Raw genomic sequence first — 22,353 nt, 5'->3', positions numbered from 1 at the left:
CTTCCAAACTATGAACAGGGGATATCTTTCCATTTATCTGTCTCATTAATTCCCTTCATTAGTGTTTATAGTTTCAATGTATAGATCTTTTGCTTCTTTTGTTTAACTTATTTCTCAGTATTAATTTTTTGTTGTATTGCAAATGGAATTATTTCTTCATTTTTTAAAATTGGATAGTACTTTATTAGTGTATGGAAATGCTACTGATTTTTTGCATGCTGATTTTATATCCTGCAACTTTATTAAATTTGTGCATTAGTTCTAACTTTTTTTTTTTTTTTAGTGGGGGCTGGAGTCCTTAGTATTTTCTATATAAGATCACATCATCTGCAAACAGAAAATTTTACATCTTCCTTTCTGATTTGGATGCTTTTTGTTATTTTGTTCTTGCTTAACTGCTCTGGCTAGTGCTTTCAGTACTGTATTGGATGGGAGTGGTAAGAGTGGACATTCATGTCTCCATCCTGATCTTAGAGGGAATGCCTTCAGCCTCTGCTGCTGATGTATGATGTTAGCTGTGGACTTACTGCACACGGCCTCTATCATGTTGTGGTTCTATACCCAGCTTGTGGAGACTTTTTATCATGAAAGGGTATTGAATTTTGTGAAATGCTTCTTCTGCCTCTATTGAAGTGATCATGTGGTTTTTAACTTTCAGTCTATTAATGCTGTGTATCACATTGATTTGTGTATGTTAAACCTTCCTTGTGTCCCAGTATGTATCTCCCAAAGAGAAATACTGAAAAAAGTCTATCTTCCAAATACCACTGTTAGACCTAATATATATATGTGTGTATATATATATACACATATATATATTCAAATTTTAAAAAAATATTTATTTGAGACGGGGTGCAGAGGGAGAGAGCCTTCAAGTAGACTCCTCACTGAGCTGGGAGCCCCAGGTGGGCTCCATCTCAGGACCCTGAGATCAAGGCCTGAGCTGAAACCAAGAGTCTGGTGCTCAGCCGATTAAGTTCTCCAGGTGCCAGAAAAATATTTCCTTTTTTTTTTTTTTTTTTTTTTTACGATTTTATTTTATTTATTTGACAGACAGAGACCACAAGTAGGCAGACAGAAAGGGGGAAAAGCAAGCTCCCTGCTGAGCAGAGAGCCCGACGTGGGGCTCCATCCGGATACCCTAAGATCATGACCCCAGCCAAAGGCAAAGGCTTAAGCCACTGAGCCACTCCCAGAAAACAGTCTTAATATCATTAAATACCCAGAGCTCAGATTTCTCCAATAGAAACAACAAACTGGTTTTAAAAGTTTATTTTCTTCTCATATAAAAGCTAGAAAAACTTGAAATCTTGTTGAATGTAGAGTTTTGTCTGTTTGTTTGATTTCCTTTTCATTGAGTGAATCTTGGCCTCCAGCGGCTGAGGAGGGATGCTGGAAATTTTGAGGTGGGGTCACTACGGACCATTACTGCCAGGTAAAAGGGAGGACTGCAGAGCGTGAAGTCCACTCTTCCTCGAAAGCTCCTTCCTTCTGCGGGAACCCAGACCTTCCCCTCTGCCTGGTGGGAGGAATGGGACATCCTGCCACCTCCCCGCCACCACCGCCCCAGAAGCGCCGAGCGCCCGGCGCCGCCCCCATCGGTCTCGGGACTACATTTCCCAGCGGTCCTCGGGCCCCCACCCTGGCTTGGGCTCCTTAGCGGACACAGAGTGGCGGGAGCGGCGAGGCGCGGGGACTTCTGGGACTGGTAGTTTGGCGGGCGGCGCTAGCGCGCACTTGGGACGGGGTTTGAATTCCGCTCAGCCTCATTCAGCTCCGGGAGACCGCGGGCTGTGCGCGGGGCGGTGAGTTTGCGGAGGGAGAGGGCCGGGGAACTGCGGGAAGGGAGCGTGTGTGGGTCTGGGGGGCTCGGGGTCTGCCAGAGGAAGCGGGGTGGCTGGACTGCGCGCTTAGCAGGCGAGGAGCGGTCCGGTCCGCCCTTCCAGTGCCGCTGGACCGCGGACGACGGCCGGTGTGTGGGGTGGGGGCTCCGAGGTAGCGATCCGCTCCGCGCAGGTGAGTGTGCGAGGGAGGGCGCGTGGCTGTGGGGGTGCCCGCGCGCGAGGCCCCGACTCGGGGTGGCCGGCCACGTGTGGAGCGGCGTCCGTCCCAGCGCGGGAGCTCCTGCGGGACCCCGCAGCGCGCGGCTCCGCATCTCTCCGACCGCGGGCGGGGCAGGCGGCTGCGGGCATCTGAGTGTGTCCCACTGCAGCTGCCTCCCCTGGGGCAGTCCGAGTTGCGGTAGCTGGCGTCTTCTCCGCGGGAGGGTGTGAGTTTGTGTCACCCTGAGTCCGCCGGTGAGTGTGGCCGAATGTGTGGGCTTGGGTGTCTGTGAATCCTGGTGGGTCATGACTTTTTGTGCAGTTGTGAGACTGCATCTGTGTGTGAGTTCGTGTCTGACTCCTGGGTGTGGCTAGGTTTGGTTGTGTGCCTCGCTCTGTGTATGATTGTGCGTGGACCTTGTGCCTGCTGGCACGAGTTTGTGGGCACCTTCCGATGTGTCTCATGTGTCTGCACCTGTGTGGTTGTGTGAACTCGTGTCGGGGAACACACAGGTGAAGACTGTCTGTGCGCTTGTGTAAGTGTGGCTGCCGCTGTGGGCGTTTGTGCGGCTCTCAGTGTCCGCCGTTGAGTGGGCTCGTGTGCATCGGCGTCTGCGTGAGCTGGGGTGTGTGTGTATTCGAGTGTGTCTTGTTTAAATGTGGGTGTGTGTGAGTGTGTTCATCTGTATCTGTGGGACCGGGTGAGTGTGCGTGCGTGGTTGTGCGAGTGTGTACTCCAAAGTGGGTTTGTGTGTTTCTACCTGTTTGATCGCGGAAGTTTGTTGGTTCCCGCGCTCTTTCGTGGGGCGGTCCCTGGGCATCTCCGGAGCCGCCCGCGCGGGCTCCAAGGAGACACTCAGGGCGAGCGGGCCCAGCCGTGCCCCGTGGGCTGGCTGCCCTGGAGGAAGCCCTTGCTGGTTTAGACTCCAGGCAGAGAGGACAGCCCGTGGCTGTCGCTTCCCCGCGACCGCGGTGTTCCGGGGATGCTGGGGCGAAGTGCTCAGGGGCACCCTGCTGTCGCAGGCTCCCGCTGCCCTGCCACCCTGAGTCTGGGAGGAGGCTCCCACAGGCTACGTACGCACTAGCCGTGAGCCATCCGGGCCTCGGGGACATGGGGCACTCTGATGCCCAAACTCCACTGGTGTGGCCCCCGTGCCTCAGAGCCAGGCTGAGGACCAGGCACTAGCCCCCAGAACCACTGTCATTTTCGGGTCTTTCTGAGCCCCTGGGTCTCAGAGTTCCTCCTGTCATTGTTGGGGAGAAAAATGAAGCAAAAGACGATGCTGGAACTGCTCCTCTGGGGACTCTCTCCAGGACCTGCTGGGGAGCACGGGTCCATGTGAGAGGCAGGATGGTCAGACTTGAGGCATGCTAGTTTGATGGGGGAGGCAGCGACATCCAGGTTAGCTCTGGGTTGCTAGAGCAGTCAGATGGGGGTCAGGAGGATATGTTAGTGACTTGGCCTGCTGCAGCATGGAAAAACTGGGCGGGGAGCAGTCCTGAGGGGAGTTTGGGGGAAGTGGAGAAGCAGGGAGCTCCTCAGGAGGCATTTGGGCATCATTGCTGGACAAGATTTTTTTTTTTTTAAGGATTTTATTTATTTATTCGAGAGAGAGATCACAAGTAGGCAGAGAAGCAGGCAGAGAGAGAGGAAGGGAAGCAGGCTCCCTGCTGAGCAGAGAGCCCGATGTGGGACTCGATCCCAGGACCCTGAGATCATGACCTGAGCCGAAGGCAGCAGCTTAACCCACCGAGCCACCCAGGCACCCATGCCAGACAAGATTTTAATCACACACAGTTTGCATATATCATCATTTAATGGCCTCATTTTTATGGCGGGCAAAGCTGAAGGAGCAAGGGGGCTTAAAAATCCCAAATTGTGTGTTGCCGGTTAACAAATAGGACGCCCCTAAAAACTATAAGACACCCACTTAAATTTGAATTTCGCATAAATGTGCATTACATTTTAGTATAAATATGTTCCAACTATTGCATGGAACTTGCCACGTTATACTTAAAAATAATTGACTCAGGGGGGCGCCTGGGTGGCTCAGTTCCTTGAGCCTGCCACTCCAGATCTCAGAGGTCGCAGCCCCATGTTGCACACAGAGCTTACTTCTTTAAAAAAAGAGAAAAGAATTTATTCAAATAAGTAAGTAAAAAGAAAGGTTTTTAATATAGGCATATCCCGTGCAGTGTTTGGGACATACTTACACTAAAAATTATTCAATTTTTTATCTCAAATTCAAGTGTATCTCAAATTCAAGTGTCAGGGCACTGTGTGCTTGTTGTTCGTAACTGTGGCCATTCTGATCCTGGGGCTTTCACAGCCAGGGCCCACCAGACTGGAAGCCCCACTGCACCCGCCGGACAGTCTGGCGCAGTCCTGCCTCACTGGTGGGCCTTCCTGCCTGGGTCAGACCAGGGTCCCCAGATCCCTGGATCCCAGGGCTGGCCCTCCCCAGCAGCGCTGTGGCAGAGCGGGCCTCCCCCCTCAGGCTGTGGTGCAGGCTCCTATGGACTGGTCCTCACCACAGTCCCGGGAAGGAGGGTATAAGCGCTCACCAAGTGAGGCAAGGTCCAGCTCTGAACGTCAGGCTGACTTACAGCTTTCAGGGCCAGAAAGACAGCAACACCAGGGCTGGCCGTGAGCCACATGTATTGAGTGCCTGCTGTATGCCCGGCACCAGAGGCCTGCTGTATGCCTGGGTAACCAAGCTTCCCCGTCAGGGCCCCACGAGCCCTGGCCTTGGCCTTGCCGGGCACCATGGCAAGTGCTGTCCATAAACTACCCAGTTGGCCTTGAAGGTGACTCTATGAGGAAAGTGTGACTAACACCTCTCCTCCACAGTTGAGGACACAGAATGGTAGGGAGGTGGCGTCACCTGCCCAAGACCACACAGCTTCCCTGGTACTGGGACTAGAACTAGGGCCCCCATCACCATGGGCCCACACCCTAACTGCTCTGGTCTCTGCCCCTAGCAGAGTCCTGCACCTCACAGGGTCCTGCCTCTCGGCACCGCGGAGGGAGGGGACCATGGAGGTGAAGACCCAGCCATCTGACAAAGGCGGTAAGAGAAACACGGAGGAAAACTGGGGGGTGGGGGCGGGCAGGCCTCTAGGGCCCAGCGATGGTGGGAAGGTTTACCCTGGAGATGGGCCCCTGGCTACGACAAATCGTCCCCATCTCTGTGATTCTCTCATTTTGAGAACCTTGTGTCAGTAGAACAGTGCAGCTGGTGACCTTCTGAGATTTGCTCCTTCCCACTGGGCACGGTGCCCTGGAAAGCCATCTGGGCTGTTGTGGGAACCCACGCTTCATCCCACCTTATTGCTCAGTGGGGTTCCGTGACATGGCTCTACTTCTGGAGGGACACCTGGGTTGTTTCCAGTTGCTGGCTATCGCGAGCAGAAGTTTTTGCACGAATGTGTGATTTCCTTTCGCTTGTAAAAGTGCTCAGGAATGCGATTGTTCACTGACAGATCAGCCAGACGAACCAGATGAGTTGGGATGCTGTGTCTTAAAATCTAAGAAACCACTTTCCCCCATATCCTCAGGGAATTACCCACGTACTCTGATCCAGGAAGAAGCTACAAACTACTGTCTCTCTGTGCCAAGTGGTCTCCTGGCTTCCACTCTTGCCTCCTCCAGACTGTTCCCTGTTCAGCAGGCCAAGGCATCTTATAAAAAAATGAGGATCAGGTCCTGTCAGAGCTCTCAAGCTGGAGAATCATACAAATTCTATACAGGGGCCCCAGTGGCCCTGAGGGACTGGACCCTGCTGGCCTGACTTCACCACTCCCATCCCCCCCCTTCCAGTTCTGCGGGCTCCGGCCACCCCTGGCCTCCTAGCTTTACCTTTAACATTCTACCTCAGGACCTTTGTTCATGCTGTTTCCCTGCTCAAGAACGCTCTTCCTTCATATGCTCACTTGGCCATCTCCTTCTCAAAATGAAGGTCAAAACAAAGTCTTAGCTCCTCAGAGAAGCCAGCCCTGACTGTCCTAACTAAAGCAGCATCCAGGGATCTGCCTTCATTCCAACCTAGCTTATTTTGGTCATGATGTCTGTCACTCTCTGGTATTTTCAAGTGTATTGATTTGGTCTTGGTCTCTTTGCCTCTTTGCCTCTCTCAGATGGGAGCAGTTGAGATCCTGGGTGTCATATAGTCCATCACAGACTCTGGTGCCATTGTCTTACCCCAGCCCCTTCACTCACTGACATTTCCTGCCTGTTCCCCGTTGAGCTTTGGGATACAGTTTAATGCATGTCTTAGGGCACCCTGTGCAACCTTGAGTGAGTGTCTTAACCTCTCTGTGCCCATGTCCTCATCTGTAAAGTGGGATGATGATAGTAACTATCTTATAGCATTATTATGAAAAACCAAATAAGGTGATACCTGTACAGTAGTTAGAAGACGGCATGGCACACAGCAAGTCTTCATCCATCTCTTGTGGGTTTCATCACTGGGATTTTATTGAGCTTCCCTACCCACAGAGGACAGGATGACCTCATTACTTCTTCTTCCTTGCCAGACCTGCCTTCTCAGAGCCCTGCTCCTACTTCAGAGAACCTCTCCAAAAAGAAGGGAAGACTACCAGTCAGATTCCGGCCCACCTGGAGCACGGTAAGCCTTCTCCGTTTGACCAGAGGGCCCCTCAGTTCAGAGAGGTCAGGTGCATTTGCCACCCTCTCTGGCTGGCAGAGACCCTCGCATGGCAGGGCTCCCCTTGCCCCCCACCCCAAAAGGATATGGCCCCATCCCATAGGGGATGGTTTTCCTGGGTCTCTTTCCTTCCTTCTTCTCTTTCCTAATTTCTACCCCGGGTGGAATGTTGCCTCCTCCAGGAAGCCTCCCTGCTCACTTCCTCCTCATCACTCCTTAATGTCATGACTTGCTTAATTTTCTTCAGAGTAGTTATCACTGTGTGATACAACCATGAGAACGGCAGGCTGGGACAAGACAATGATTCTCAGCCAGAGGCCGTTCGTCCCCCAGGGGACACTGGCAGTGGCTGAAACCGTGTTTGGGTGTCAGCACAGGAGGGGTGGATAGAGGCCAAGGACACTGCTCAACAGCCTGCAAGCCACAACAAGGAATGATCTGGCCCCCAGACGAGCTCACTCTGAAGAGCCAAGAAACCCCGGATGAGGGAAGGGGTGCTTTTGCAAAGAAAGGGGCATCGCATGTGGGGTGCCATCCCCATGGCCCTTTTGTGCCTCATGGCTGCGAATGCCAGCCTGGAACAGCCCAGGGCGAAAGCTCTGGAGTCTGACTGTGGATTCAAATCCCCCCTCAGCCACTCACGGCTGTGGGACCCGGGTCTGTTCCTGAACAATCCAGGCCCACTGCAGTTTCCTCATCTGTAAAATGGGGCTACTATGTTGACCATGGGCCATCCAGGGGTTATTCTGAAGAGTAAATGAACTCACATCTGTGCTGTTTTCAGACAGCATTTGACCTGTAAGGGTATGTAACATGAATGGTGGCAGATTCCTGACGCCCCCCCAAAGAAGGGTACGTTGTCATCTCTACTTGATGCCCCCATAGCCCCTCCCACCCCTGTTTCTGATCATAACGAGTGGGCAAGTTACTGGTGCTTTCCTGCCCCGTTTCCTCGTCTGTAGAATGCAGAAAGCACGGAGGCTACCTCGTGAGGATGAAATGGGGCCATGACGTTAATCCCAAAGAGGAGCAAAGTGCTAGAGGTCACAGCCCTGCGCAGGGGTTGGGGGAGGGGAGGAGGTGCGGGGGGTGGGATGCTTCCCGTTGGAAAAGCAGTTTACATTTGTATGAAAGCAGACAGTTTGAAGAAACCAGCTGAGGCCAGAGTTGAGCAGCTGGGGTTCCAGCCCTTTCTTTACTAAAGCGCTCTGCGCGGTTGCGGATTCTGTTCTTGGACTGTCCCGTCGAATGCTCACACTCGCCGCCAGGAGGCAGCACTACTCTGTATTCTTCCCATTTTACAGATGCGGAGACTGAGGCGCCGGAAGGCAAGTCCCCAGCCGGCGCGGCGCGAGGCCAGGCGGGTGGCCCAGGCCCCTGCCCCGCCCGCACACTGAGGGGCACGGACCCCACTCCGGGAGCAAACACCGTTCCCTGTCTGCTCTGCTCTCTCCCGTTCCAGCCGCTCTCTTTGCTTCGGCTCCTCCTTGTACACCGTGGCAACGCTCTGCAGGGCCTTCCCTTTCCAGCCTGTCCTAGCGTTTCGGGAAATGCGCGCTGGGGCGCTTCTCTCGGCCTGCCGCGCGTTCTCTGTGGCCAAGGCCCCTGCGCCCTTCTGCACCTGCGCCTTCTGCACCTGTGCTCCTGCGCCCCTCTGCATCTGTTACCCTCCACACCCCTGCCTGCCCCGGGGCTGGATCTCCCCAGCCACATAGATCTGGTGGCTATAACACGACATCCCAAAATACGGCTGCTTCACTCAGATGACATTACTTATTCCTCACGGTGACAGTGTGTGTGGACAGCCCAGGAGGGCGACTCGGCCCTGCGTGGCCGGTCCACATTCTGGGGCACCACAAGTGGAACAGGTGCTTAGTCTCAAAGGCCAAAGCACAGAAGACACACGCGGCTCTTCTGCTCGCACCTCATTGGCCAGAGTGTAGTCACATGGCTGCCCCGCTGCAAGGGATCCTGGGGAATGTAGTCTTTGGCCTGTGCAAGCAGGGGCTCACCTGTAGCTTCCATTATTACGGGAAAGGAAAATGGGTATTGTGTCCAGCACTGACCTTTTCTGCTTTGTTAATCTATCACATTGACTAGAATCCTCTCCCGTTCTAAACAAATATTTAGAATAATTGACATTTCTTTTTTTTTTTTTTAAGATTTTATTTATTTGACAGACCAGAGATCACAAGTACAGAGAGGCAGGCAGAGAGAAAGGGGGAAGCAGGCTCCCTGCTGAGCAGAGAGCCCGATGCCGAGGTCATGACCCAGGACAAAGGCAGAGGTTTAACCCATTGAGCCACCCAGGTGCCCTAGATTAATTGACATTTCTTGAGCACTGAGCATGTACAAGGCACAGAGCTAATTTCTTTACCTATTTTCATCCACCTAATCCTCACAGCTCCAGGACATGGTACTGTATAATTCCCATTTTTAAGAGAATGAGGACACAGAGTTCACATCACTTGCCTAAGGTCACACAGATCCTAAGTAGTCAAGATTCGAACCCAGGGAGCCTGGCCCTGGAGCCTGTGCTCTTAACCATCAAGGTATCGATCTACCTCATTGGAAACAGATTCCCAGGTGACCGTACAACTGGTGAGTGAAAGGGCCGCTTCCAACATTCATAGCCTCCCTTCCTTCACCCCTTCACGAAACCCATGAACACGCTGAGTGTGTACAATAATGCTGTGTAAACACCACCCCCATGGAAGGTCAGGGGCACATAGCAATAAGGGTTTGGCTGTGTGCCTCTGTGGGTGTTGCTAGGCTCCTTCATGTGCCTGGTGGATGGACTCTGCCTTGTCAGCTTGCCTGAGGTGGCTTTGCTCAGAGGACTGGGGCGACTTGGCACTGCTCTACTGTCTTTCATCCCCCAGAGGCTAGCCTGGGCAGAGCTTCCCTCCTGGAGGCGGTGGAGGCCCAAGGGAGAAGTCAGCACTGATTGCATAAGCATTTTTCAGGCTTCTCTCACACTTGGCGGACACCCCACTGGCCCCAGCAAGTTCCATGGCCAAGCGAACAGGAGCGCACAGCACAGCCACGTAGCAAAGGGTGTGGATGTGGGGCAGGGTGAAGGAGCCCAGGCCTTATCTGCAAGCTGACACAGCACAGAACTCTGAACACGTCCCCAACTTCTGTTGGCTTTCCACCCGCTGTCCTGGGCCAAGTGCAGGACCAGGCCCTGGGTGAATACGAATGGGGGTTTGGGTTACAGGAACCTGTGATCTTCAGGGATGTGGCCATGTACTTCACCCAGAAGGAATGGCAGCTGCTGAAGCCCGCCCAGAAGGACCTGTACAAAGAGGTGATGCTGGAGAACTATGGGAACCTGGCCTCCTTGGGTAAGGACAAGGTCCCCACAGTTTGGAGGACTTGGATGAGCTCCGCCCTAGGACTGGCCTCACGCACTAAGGTTTGGTGGTATCGGCTTCCTTCTAAGGCTGGCTCTGCTTTTGCGGTCTCGAGACAGCGGCAGGCAGCGCGGAGGCACCAGCGTCATAATTCCCTCGCGACCCAAATGGTAGACCCTTTGGGACCGGGTGTTCCTTCCAAAAGTCTGATTTTTGCTCCGATTGGAGCTGGCTTTGGTCACGTGACCGCCGCTGAGCCAATCGCAGTGGCCGGTGCAACGGGGAGAGGCTGACTGGCTGTCGTGCTCTCTGAGTGCTCTCTGAAGGGTGGGTTGCGCTCTCCGGGATCCTGGGCGGGGGGGGGGGGGGGACCCCACTTAGACCTTCGTGCTGGTGCGGTGGGGAGGGAGAGGCCGGCGAGGCGGTGGCCCTGTGCTTCTTCCGAGGTCCTTCGTGTCATTGCGATTTTGTGATTCATGGTGAGAAACACCTGTTTGGTCTCCCTCCTATTTCTAGAACAGAACTCCCAACACTTTTGAATGTCTTAGCTAGTGAGAGGAATGAAGGTGTCATTTGTTATGTTAATAAGGTGACGTTGGGGAAACACCTCCGGAGGAGGGCTGGTTGCCAGGGGAACCAACTTTCAGTCTCACCCCCTGACCTCCAGGGAGGGGGAAGGGACTGGAGGCTGAATCAGTCACCAATGGCCAATGATTTAATCAATTGTGTCTGTGTAATTAAGCCTCCACAAACCCCCCAAAGGACAGTGTTTGCAGACCTTCCAGACTGGTGAGCAAGTGGGGATCTGTGGAGGAGGGGTGGCGTCTGAGGGCACAGACGCCCCACACCCTTTCTCCACACCTGGCGCTATACATCTCTTCCACCTGTTGTTCCCGAGTTATATCCTTTTATAATAAACCGGTGATCTAATGGGTAGAATGTTTCTCGGAGTTCCCTGAGCTGGTCTAGCAAATTCAGCAAGCCCAAGACGGGGGTCGTTGCAACCTCCAACCCATAGCCTGTCAGTCAGAGGCACAGGTGACGACTTGGATTTGTGATTGGTGTCTGAACTGGGGGTTGGTCAGTCTCGTGGGACTAAACCCTCCACCGCGGGATGCACCCCTACCTCCAGGTAGATGGTGTCAGAATTGAGCTGACTTGTAGGACCCCAGCAGTGTTTGAGAGAATTGCTGTGTGTGTGGTGTGCTGGAGGTAGGGGAAAACCAGTGTTCTGGAACTGGGAGCAGAACATAAACACACTTCTTTCTGTGCAAACTCGGCCTGGAATGGTGCCCTGGGAGGCCTCCAGCACTTCTCCCCTTCTCTGGAGCAGGGTATCGGTTCTTCAAACCCAAGCTGATCACCAGGTTAGAGCAAGGAGATGAGCCCTGTGTCAAGGAGAGAGACGTCCCTCAAGAGCCCCAGCACAGCAGTGCTGGAGTCAGCGAGAGCCCCGTGTCCACTGGTGAGTAGGAGGAGACGCCATGGCAGTCTCCACAAGAAATTCTCCCATAAGTCCCAGCACGCTGAGGGGTATGAGGAGAAGGGAGAAGCCTGGCAGGGCATGTTGCTTTCCAGAAATGCTTTTCCATTCCTCTGGCCTCTTGGGATCTCATTCCAGCTCTCCTTGGCCACATCCTCTGTATCAGAGCCAGGCTGCCAAGCCACTGACACCCTAACTCAGGGCCTTTGCACTGTCTGGCTATTCTGCCCGCAGTCCCCTCCCCAGTGCTCTTCCCGACTGCTTCAGCGAGCACCTGTTCACTTTCCTCCTTGTATGTGTGCATCAATGTGTTCATGATTAGAAAGATGTTTACAGCAGTTCTTCGGTGAAGACTGGTCTGGCACGTGACTTAAATCCTTAAGATCGCCACTGCTGAGTAGCCCTCCGTTGACTTGGAGAAACAACAGCATGTTTCTGGGGCAGCACAACTACCCCCCATCAGCGTCTGAACCTGGAGAATATAGGAGAATAGCGAGAGAGCTTTTCCTTTAAGAAAATACATGGATTTAAGGGGCGCCTGGGTGGCTCAGTTGGTTAAGCAACTGACTTTTGGTTTTGCTCAGATCATGATCACTGGTCCTGGGATTGAGCCCCACGCTGAACGTGGAGTCTGCTTAGAGTTTCTCTCTCCTTCCCCCACGACCCCTCCCCTCTGTGTGCTCTTGAGCACTCTCTCTCTAACATAAACAAACAGATCTTTAAAAATAAAGACAATACATGAATTTAGTAAGAATCCCAAATAGAGGGGCGCCAGGGGGGCTCAATGGGGTTAAGCCGCTGCCTTCGGCTCAGGTCATGATCTCAGGGTCCTGGAATCGAGTCCCGTGTCAGGGGCTCTGCTCAGCGGGAAGCCTGCTTCCCTCTCTCTCTCTCTCTCTCTGCCTGCCTCTCTGCCTACTTGTGATCTGTCCCTGTCAAATAAATAAATAAAATCTTAAAAAAAAAAAAAAAGAATCCCAAATAGAGGGGCGCCAGAGGGGCTCAGTCAGTTAGGCGTCTGTGTTCAGCTGGGATCATGATCCCAGGGTCTTGGGATTGAAGCCTGTATGTGGCTCCCTGCTTACCCGGGAGTCTGCTTCTCCCTCTCCCTCTGTTTCCCCCGCTCTGCCCCCACCTGTGCTCTCTCTCCCTCTGTCAAATAAATAAATAAAATCTTAAAAAAAGAAAAGAATCCCAAATAGTGACCAGGTGTTTTCATTAAAAAAAATAATAATAATAGTAAGCCTTGTCCTCATTCCAGCGTCACCTCTGCAGTTTCAATTTTTTTTTAAGATTTTATTCATTTGACAGAGGGCGAGAGCACAAGCAGGGGGACCAGCAGGCAGAGGGAGAGGGAGAACCAGACTCCCCACTGAGCACGGGATGTTAATAGCAACTCAGTTCTTAATAGTCCCAAAGTGGGGCCTCCCTAAATGCCGATCAACAATGAAATAGTTAAACACATTGTGGCATAGTCGTGCTGTGGAGCCCTATAAGCAAGGCGGATGAACGACTTGTAACTACAAGCAACAATCCAGATGACTCTCATAGAAGAGTTGAGTGAACAAAGAAGCCAGGCACGAAAGGGTGTACGCTAAAAGGTTGCATTTGCATAATGTACAAAAAGAGCCAAAGCCATTCTACGCTATTGGAAGGCAGGGTCTTGATTTTTCGAAAGGGAGAGGGTCATTGGAGGGAGTGGGCTGAGGGCTTGCGTCAGGGACGGTGCTTCTAGAGTTCTGTTTCTTGATCTTAATCTCGGCGCTGTACTCGTGAATGTGCTCACGTTGTGAATTCTCGCCAAAAAATTTTATTCCTCTTACTTACAGATAGAAACACATCATTTGGGGCGCCTGGGTGGCTCAGTGGGTTAAGCCGCTGCCTTCGGCTCAGGTCATGATCCCAGGTCCTGGGTTCGAGCCCCGCATCGGGCTTTCTGCTCAGCGGGGAGCCTGCTTCCTCCTCTCTCTCTGCCTGCCTCTCTGCCTACTTGTGATTTCTCTCTGTCAAATAAATAAATAAAAATCTTTAAAAAAAAAAAAAAAGAAACACATCATTTTAGTGATAAGGGAACATTAAGAACTGACCGTGCTTCCAACTCGCACAGGGTTCATGGACTATAGACAGCTTATAATACAGTTGCATTTAGTTTCACTGTCCCTTCAATCCAGAGATGAGCTCTTGATTTATTTCTGAAGTGTTGCTTGAATTGTATCTCTAAGTGATTATTCTGATACAGGATCTCTTTTTTTCTCTTTTCTGTGCCAGCTCCTTCTCTCATTGATTCTTTTTCCCTCTTTATTTCCACCTCATTTGAACTGGCTGTCTTTTCTTTTTCCAGCCTTATTAGGATAGAGTTGTGTGAGCTTATTGTGATATAACATATAGGCTTAAGGTGCATAACATGATAATGTGGTATGTATATATATTATGAAATGATTATGGCAATAAGTTTAGAGAATACCTTCATCCCCTCGCATAATCACCATTTTTTTTCTTTTTTGCTGGCATGATGTGAATTCTAATCATTTCAGACATTTATATTTGTGAGTTTTCTGTATGTATTTTATACTCAGACAAAAACATTTTCAACCAAAGATAGACAATGGCGCTAAAAAAGAGATTTACATTCTGAATCCCTTTCAGACAAGAAGACACAGCTTACACCGAACACAACATTTCCAAAGCCAGACATCTCTACGAGGCCATCCCTGGGGAAGGCAAAGGAAATGGCCCAAAAGAATGCTAGGATGGAAGGGACTTTGGAAACTGAGGACAGGCCACCGAGGAGCACACAAAAATCTGGCCCCAGCCCGGCTGCAGACTCAGACAAAAAAATTCTCCCTGTAGAGCAAAACCATGAGACCACGGCGGTGAAGAGATGCCTGAGCCATCCACCACCAGCAACGACATCACGGAGCACCGCTCCAGAAAAGAAGACCCTAAAAAAAGATATTCATGGGAAAAGCCAGGTGCCAGGCTTCCCAAAGCAGAATCGTCCAAAAATCCAACGGGGGAAGCCACACTTTAAATGTAAAGAATGTGGGAAAACTTTCAACCAGACCCTCCACCTCATTGAGCACGAGCGGATCCACACAGGAGAGAAACCCCACAAATGTGATGAATGTGGGAAGTCCTTCCGGCATAGCTCCTACTTCTTCACGCATTATAGGATTCACACCGGCGAGAGGCCCTACAAGTGTAAGGAGTGTGGGAAAGCCTTCAACAGCAGTTCCACGCTGAGCAGCCACTACAGGACCCACACGGGAGAGAAGCCCTTCAAGTGTGAGGAATGTGGGAAAACCTTCAAGCAGAGCACAAAGCTCACTCGTCACCGGAGGGTGCACACGGGGGAGAAGCCGTACCAGTGCAGCGAGTGTGACAAATCCTTTGGCCGCAGCTCCTCCTTGACGGAGCACAAGAGAATCCACACGGGGGAGAAGCCGTACCACTGCAAAGTGTGTGGGAAAGCCTTCAGATGCAACTCGCATCTTTTTGAACACCATCGGATTCATCAGGAGGAGAAGTCCTACCAGTGCGGCCAGTGTGGGAAGTACTTCCGAAATAGCTCCCACCTGTCGGAGCACAGGAGGGTTCACCAGCTGGGGCCCTCGGAGCGGTGCCAGGAGTGTGGGAGAACCTTCCGGCGCAAGGCAGCCCTTCTCAAGCATCAGAAGGGCCACAGAGAGACTCACACCTACCAGTGTGAGGGGTGCGGGAAGGCCTTCCGCTGTAAGTCGAGCATCGAGAGACACCAGAGGATGCACGCTGGCCAGAAGCCGTACGTGTGCTCTGAGTGTGGGAAAGCTTTCACCGACAGCTCCACACTCATCAATCACCGCAAAATCCACACCACGGGGAAGCTGCACCCGTGCCCCAAATGCAGAAGGGCCTTCAGGCGGCTCTCGTCCCTGGCGCTCCACCAGAAAGTGCACACCAGAAAGAGACAGTGAGCTCCGCGTGTGGGGGAGCCTTCAGCCCGGACCCACACCTTCCTAATCCCCGGAGAAGTCACAATGACGCCAACTTTGTGAGCAGAGATGGACTGTGCCTGCGGCGGGTCGCTAGCCGGCCAGCGATCCTCATTCAGCGGACAGCACTATGTGGCCCCCCTAGACGTTTGGGGAGTGCCTAGGGCTATCTCTGGTTGTCCCAGCCTATTGCTGCCGCTGGCAGGGAAAAGACAGAGGCTAAGAATCCTCCGAACCATATGATGCATCAGACACATCTATCTACAAGGAATGTACCCGCCTCAGATATCAGGAGCGGCACCATAATTAATTAAATTTGAGAAGGATTTCAGGAATAGTCCACTACAGTAACCACTAAACGATGTGTCATGATTTACATTTACATGAATAAACATAAATAAAACGTACAGTGTTTCCTCAGCTGCACCCAGCCAGGATTCAGTGGCCAAACGCGCCAGCGGTTGCCGAATTGGACGGCGCGGGTGGAGAACATACCCATTGTTGCAGAAGGTTCTGAGTGGGCCCCGGTTTGGATCTTTTATCAAAATCCTCCTGCAACACAGCCCCGAGAAAGTGAGCCAGAGATGGAGGGCAGCACGGCCAAGTGTAGTGTTCCACGAAGGGCTCTGAGACTGTTGCCTCTGCAGATGGTTCTGATGTCTCAGGGCCGGCCAGCGTCGTGCCCACAAGACACTCCCTTCTGTCCGGGCCAGAACAGCCAGTCAGTCCCTGATAATGCTACCGATATAGGCTGACATTTCCTGAGCACCTCACCCGCCATGTGTGACGCTGAGCACTTTACGTTACCCGGCCCCCTGGAATCCTCTCCGGAGCCTTATAAAATAGGAACTGATGCCATCCCATGTCATGGCTGAGAAAATGAGGCTCAGGAAAGATTTTTTTTTTAAGATTATTTCAAATTTTGCACATTAATCTAGACAGTACTGCTATTTTTTATATATTCTATGCTTTCAAATTCATAGCATTTGAATTTTCATGAAATATATCTTTAAAAAGTAGAGCTGTTTACATTTCTGTTCGGACTGCACTTTTGGGCAGAGAGCAGCTTGGCTTTACCTACGGCAGGAGCGGGCATGGAATGAGAACTCTAGATTGGAGGAGGGCAAACCAGGGCCAACCCAGTCCGTGGCCTGTGTTTGTAAATAAAGTTTTATTGGCACTTAGGCAACTATCCTCTATGACCGCTTCCATGCAAAGCCGAGTGATCACAACAGAGACCAGATGCTCCATAAAGCCTAAAATATTTGCTCTTAGACCCTCGGCAAAGAAAGTTGACCGATCCCTGCTCTGAACAGCTGATGAATTGAAATGAATGAGGGTGGACTGTGGGAGTGGTTAGGGAAGGAAGAGATAAACCCTCGAACTTTTGTGACCATGACCCAGGGTGTAAAAGATGCCCTGTATTGCAGTACGACACACACGTGTGTATTTTCATACACGTGTATGCCTTAACGCGTGTTTGTGCCTATGTGAAGGACACGTTTAATGCAACACTACCTACCCTTATTGTGTGTACACACCGATTCTCTTTCGCTTAAAAAGTCATAACCTTCTAAATCAATTTCGCTAACCAACACATGGCACAACCCCCAGCTTGAGAAGCCTTGCCTTGGTGGTGGGACAATGTAAGATATCGCCTCCTTTTTGAGCGGTCTGGACTCTAAGGCCTTCAAGAGGGGCTGTGGCTGGCATCACCGCTGGAGAATTTGCCAGAATGCGGAAGGTGGAGAGTGACTCTGTGTTCAGAGCGTGACTTTGTGCTTGCTCCCAGAGCAGCTTGGAGGAAGGACAGACCTAGGTTCTCTGGATTGCTTTCACAACCTCCAGGACATTTCCTTTCCGGCACTGGACTAAGGGGGAGGACGGAGAGAGCCTGGATGGGGATCTCCAAGGACTCTGGTGGGGCTTTAGGAGGGAACCATCGGGGCGCCTGGGTGACTCAGTCGGTTAAGTGTCTGCCTTGGACTCAGGTCCTGATCCTGGATCCCAGCACCCTGGGATCGAGCCCCAGGTTGAGCTCCCAGCTCAGCAGGGAGTCTGCTCCCCCCCCCCCCCCGCTTTTGGTCTCTCTTTCTAGCTCTCTCTCAGATAAATAAAAATATTTGGAAAAAAAAATAAGAGGGAGCCATCTTTAGGAGTGTGGCTGTATCCTCCTGGAAATTATCTCAGGAGTAGGGCTGGGTGGCTTGCCTGTGGCAGGCACTCGTTCTTGTGGTTGCTTTTGTCTGTGAGACATCTGTGGAGGTGGGAGGAGTAGAGGGGATTCCTCCTGGATAAGGGAAGAATGTGTCTCAACATACTCACTACATTCCTGGTTGCAAGTAACAAGAACCCAACTCCCACTAGCTTAAGTGAAACCAACATCAACAAAGGAATGTATTAGCTCATACACTAGGGAAGCTTCCTTGCTTGAAGTTATCTTTAACTTTAGCGACTGGAATGGAGAACATGACGCGGACAGGACCACATGCACGTCTCTCATCTCTGGTCCTCTCTGCAAATCATTGCCTTGTCCTTCTTTTAGCAAATAGGAGCGTCCTCTACAAACCCAGAGCCACAGCTACAGGCCCCAGAGTCCCAACCTAGGAGAGAGAGAGTGTCTCTCCCACAAACTTCCCAGTTAGGCTGCTATGATTTGGTGGAGCCATTAAAAGAATGATTCCTCTCGTCAATTTTTTCTTGGGGTGATTGTAGTAAGGATGTGTCACTTTTATCACTTCTGAGAGGACAATAAAGGAAGAATAAACAACCTCTCAGGCTGGAGGGGAGAATGAATACAGGCAGAGAGACACCTGTCAGGGCTGAGACCCTCCCCAAAGCTGGAGATGATGGTGACCTGGGATGCCCGGCTGGAGGTGGGGGGCTGGGACCCAACCTGGCACATCCAGGAGGGGCCCCCGTAGGGGACGCGGGGATGGGGACGGGGTATGTGTGTGTGGGGGGAGACGGATCTATTTACAAATAGGCCTTCAGGCCTGGACGGGTGGCCGAGGGGTCTCTGAGGTTCACTGCACTGAGCGCGTCCTTCTGGGGGCCTCCATCTTTATCGGAACACGCGTGTTTCTAAGGAGGCCGTGTGTGTGTGTGTGAGAGAGAGTCTGAGCAGGGGCTGTGTTCCCGCACATGTATGGATGGCTGTGGGTCTTCATTCTTACGTGTACGCCTGTGAGCCCGAGGGGGTGATTCTGAGCTTTTGAGGGTGTGTTGTTGTGTGTGCGAGTGCCCGAGAGAGTCGCCCTGTGCTGGAGTCAGCGCGTGTGCGATGCTGGGGCAGGGCCAGCCCTGGACGCCAGCACCCCGGGGCTGGGAGCGGGGCGCGGTTGGACCCTCCCCAGAGCGCAGCTGGCAGGCACAAGGGCTGCGACCCTGGCTTCTCCTCCTGGGGCAGGGATGGGCCTGTGTTTGGAAGGCCCCTGCCAGGCCTGGGGGCCGGAGTCTTGGGGAAGGGTCGGGGGAGAGCCCCCTACTCTGGCGCCCTAAGAAGACCCCGGCCACCCAGCCAGCGCTCCCGGGAAGGTGGGGGCCAGAGAGGAGGTGGTGGAAGCGGCCTCTGCCCGCCCCCCTCCCCTCCCGCTGTGAGCACAAGCACACTGGCCTCAGGGCCAGGGACCCCGCCTGGGTCCTTCTCTGGCCCTGTTTGGATCACCGGCCCTGGGAGCGCACATGGGGGCAGTGGGGGTGGGGTCCTGAGTGTCCCTGAGCTCTGGGAGAGCACGTTCTTCTCACACACTCTTTGTCCAGGGCAGTCTCTGGGGCTGTGGTGAGGGGGCCCTAGGCAGGCTACCAGAGAGGCTCTGAGCCAGCCCGCCCCGCCCCGCCCCTGCCCAGCGGGAGAGCAAGAGCCAAGTCAGACCCGGGACTGGGACTGGGAAGGACAGTCTGTGGCTGCTGCCATGCTCTGACGGGACCCCTGCGCTCTGCTCAGGGCTGGGCCGCGGATCTGGGGTTGTGGGGCTGGCCGGGTGGCGGCGGGATCCGGTTCTGGATGAGTCCCAGATGGGGATCCAGATGGGGGTGCGGGTGGGGGTGGGGGTCAGGATCCCCGTAGGAATCCATCAGCTGCACTGCCAGGCCGCTTTGGGAAGGGCTGAAGGGGCTGCCCTCCCAGCGGCGGAGGGATCCGGGCAGCACAGCACAGCCGCGGCTTTCGGGGCCGCGGGGGACAGCAGCCCGCTGCCCAGGTGCACCTGCCGTGGGTGGGTGCGGCGGCCTGGAGCCCCGTGGAGCACCAGAGACTCATCCCCAGGACGGCTGGCACTTCCCTGCCACTTCCCAGCTGCCCGCCACCCTGAGCTGCATGGATTCCTCCTGCCACCTGCAGGAGAGAAGACCAAGGCGACACAGCACCCGGAGCAGCCCAGAGAGGATGGCTGGGGGCACCCTCCATGCTACTGTGAGGGGGGAGGAAGGCACCCCAGGAGGGGTCAGGACACTGCACAGGCCACTGAGGCGTCAGGGGGAAAGGGATGGACTTGGCTGCTGGGGCCCAGGAGAAGGAACTTAGGGGAGAGCCCTGGGGGAAAGTGGGGGGGGGGGGGGGGGTTAGAGACTGGAGTGGCTGTCTGGGCCGGGAAGGGGAGGCATGCTGCCTTTGGGGGCATCCACGGAGGACGCATCTGAAGACTGGAGGAGGAGAAGGTCACCTGCAACCCAGCCTTGGCGCCTCCAGTGAGTCTGTGCGCGCGGCCTGCCTGCCCGGTGTGGGGGCTGGGAGACAGCCCAGGGTGCACAGCCAGGAAGGGGCTCCCAGGGGCACGGGGGTGTAGGTGGGGGTGGGGGACGGGCCCTGGGTGTCAGGGAGAGAGGGCAGGGCGTCTGCATGTCCCGGAGGGGGACTTGGAGTTTCGGGATGGGCATCCACAGACACTTGGGTCTCTGTGTGAGTGTGTGTGTGTGTGTGTGTGTGTGCGCGCGCGCGCGCGCGCCTGCGTGTGCCACAAGTCTGCTGAGTTGGTGCGTGTGGAACTGCACGTGTGTGTGTGTGCGTGTGTGTGTGTGTGCACTGACCCGAGGGTATCCGTGTGCCCGGTAGGCCTCCCAGGCAGAGGGAGAGAGTCAGAGTTCTGGAAAGCAGGCCAGTCGACCAGGAACACGTGTGTCTGTGCGTGTGGGTGCGTGCGTGTGTGCAGGGGCCTGTCCCTTAGGGGCTCGGAGGACACCTGGGGGTCGTGGTGCGTCTGTGGCTCCCGCGTGTGCCCCACCCCCACAGCCCAGCCACCAGGATCCCCGCAGCCGGGCACCTGGACCCCTATTGCTCTGGAACACCATGTCTGTGGCCCACGGACATCCCCTGGCCACGGAGCTTTGCCTGCTGTCCCTGCAAGGCCTGGCCCGGCCCCAGGGCCTGGCTTGTGCTAGAGGTTTCCTGGGTGTGTGGGCAGTATGGGGGCAGAATCAGGGATGTGGGGTTGGGTGTGGGGGGAAGGGGAGACTCCTCTGTGACCCCGGCAACAGGGCCCGTGGGGCAGGGCAGTTGGGGGCCATAGAGAAGGTGGAGGGAGAGGCCACCCCACCCCCCAACCCTCAGCCCCTAATAACAATAAAGTTGTAGGCACCTCAGCCTCCCAAACTCTGTCTCAGGCTGTTTAATGATGAACGCGAGCGTCCTCTGTCCTTGGGTCCTGTGCTCACACACTGTCTCCTGGGCCATTGTCGTGTCTTAGATGTGTGCCTGAGCGTGTGCGGGGTAGGGAGAGGGGAGAGGCGTGTGTGAGGCCCCGTCCTTGGTGTTGTCTTTGTGCAGCGGGGTTCCCGGGCCCGGGTGGTGAGCCTGCCGGGCCCCAGCTCCTGGGAGATGCCCTGAGCCAGCCCTCCTGGCCCCCGCAAGCCAGAGAGCAGAGCAGAGTGGAGGAGAGCAGCCAGACGGGAATGTTCCCTAAATCAGACCCGGCCCAGAGCTCGGCCCGGCACCTGCCACGCCCAGAGGGCCCATGGCACTGCTAATGGGGGCGCGGGGCCCTGCCTCAGGGGTTGGGGCTGTAGGACTCAGTGGCCCCACAGGCAGGGTCCCAGGAGATGGGCTCCAGGACAGAGCAGGGACGGGATGGCCTTCGGGGCTGCGGGGACAAGAGGCAGTGCTGAGGCGAAGCTGAGACCAGGGTGCACACGTGCCTCAGAGTCCGGCCCACGACCTGGGTGTCTGTCGCCTGTGCGGGTGGGCAGCCCTTCTCTGTACACCCGAGAAAAGCTTAGCGACTCCAGCTCCCAGGATTTGTCCAGGCCGAGTGCAGGGAAGCAGACTGCAGGGGACGGGGGAGGATGGGACCGGCCCAGGAGAGGGGACCCTCCGGGCTCGCTCCAGGACGGCCCGAGGGTCTGGGCACCTGGGGACAGGTGCCGAGGGCTCCTAGAGGCGGGAGGGTCAGCCCAGGGCTCATGGCAGTCTGATGGCGCGGGTGGAGGCTCTTCGGGGGCCTCCGGGACTGTGGACAGGTCAACTGGGGCGCAGGGGAGACAGTGGCCCACTTGGCCGGCTGGGACACAGGAGAAGGAATCTGGGGGCGCCCTGAAGTCAGACTGGGGCAGGGGGTGGCGTCTCCTGGACCGGTGGGGTCCCCAAAGACACCCCGTCCCCAGGAAGCCTCGGAGAGAGAGGCCAGGGCGGGTGGGGGCTCCTGACATGAACGTGTCTGAACTTTCGCGGTCGAGAAGCACGCTTGCAAAGGAGCCTCCCGCGAGTCTGTGTGCGCATGCTCGGCTGGGGCTGGGGGATGGGAGCGTGGCCGGTGTGTGCATCCAGGAGGGGACCCCGGCGGGGGGCGAGTCCACCCGTGGGGCTGAGCGTGGGCTCTGGGTGTCACGCAGAGGCCGTGT

General features: G+C 54.5%; 1 protein-coding gene across 2 annotated transcripts; it reads left to right on the top strand.

Moving 5' to 3' along the window:
• Positions 1 to 1,729: 1,729 nt before the first annotated feature.
• On the top strand, positions 1,730 to 17,546 carry LOC125088985 (zinc finger protein 383-like). Of its 2 annotated transcripts, none has more exons than XM_047710686.1 (6): positions 1,730 to 1,805; positions 5,025 to 5,113; positions 6,579 to 6,670; positions 9,930 to 10,056; positions 11,399 to 11,530; positions 14,195 to 17,546. In XM_047710686.1, exons 2-6 carry the CDS (start codon positions 5,080 to 5,082, stop codon positions 15,499 to 15,501), a joined length of 1,692 nt encoding a protein of 563 aa, XP_047566642.1. In that variant the 5' UTR covers positions 1,730 to 1,805; positions 5,025 to 5,079; the 3' UTR covers positions 15,502 to 17,546. The 2 variants fall into 2 exon arrangements, with proteins under 2 accessions (XP_047566642.1, XP_047566643.1); XM_047710687.1 differs by having other exon boundaries at positions 1,731 to 1,805; positions 5,028 to 5,113.
• Positions 17,547 to 22,353: the final 4,807 nt, after the last annotated feature.

Source organism: Lutra lutra, chromosome 17, assembly GCF_902655055.1.
Source record: "Lutra lutra chromosome 17, mLutLut1.2, whole genome shotgun sequence".
In the NCBI taxonomy this organism is placed as follows: domain Eukaryota; kingdom Metazoa; phylum Chordata; class Mammalia; order Carnivora; family Mustelidae; genus Lutra; species Lutra lutra.
Note: the sequence above shows the minus strand (reverse complement) of the source record. Positions and strands in the feature narration are given on the sequence as shown.

Excerpts from the sequence above, each read along its gene's own strand:
- LOC125088985 (XM_047710686.1), top strand. The coding sequence starts at position 5,080 with ATGGAGGTGAAGACCCAGCCATCTGACAAAGGCG. Across the intron at positions 6,671-9,929 it reads TCCGGCCCACCTGGAGCACG|GAACCTGTGATCTTCAGGGA; the intron begins GTAAGCCTTCTC and ends TTTGGGTTACAG. Across the intron at positions 11,531-14,194 it reads CGAGAGCCCCGTGTCCACTG|ACAAGAAGACACAGCTTACA; the intron begins GTGAGTAGGAGG and ends AATCCCTTTCAG.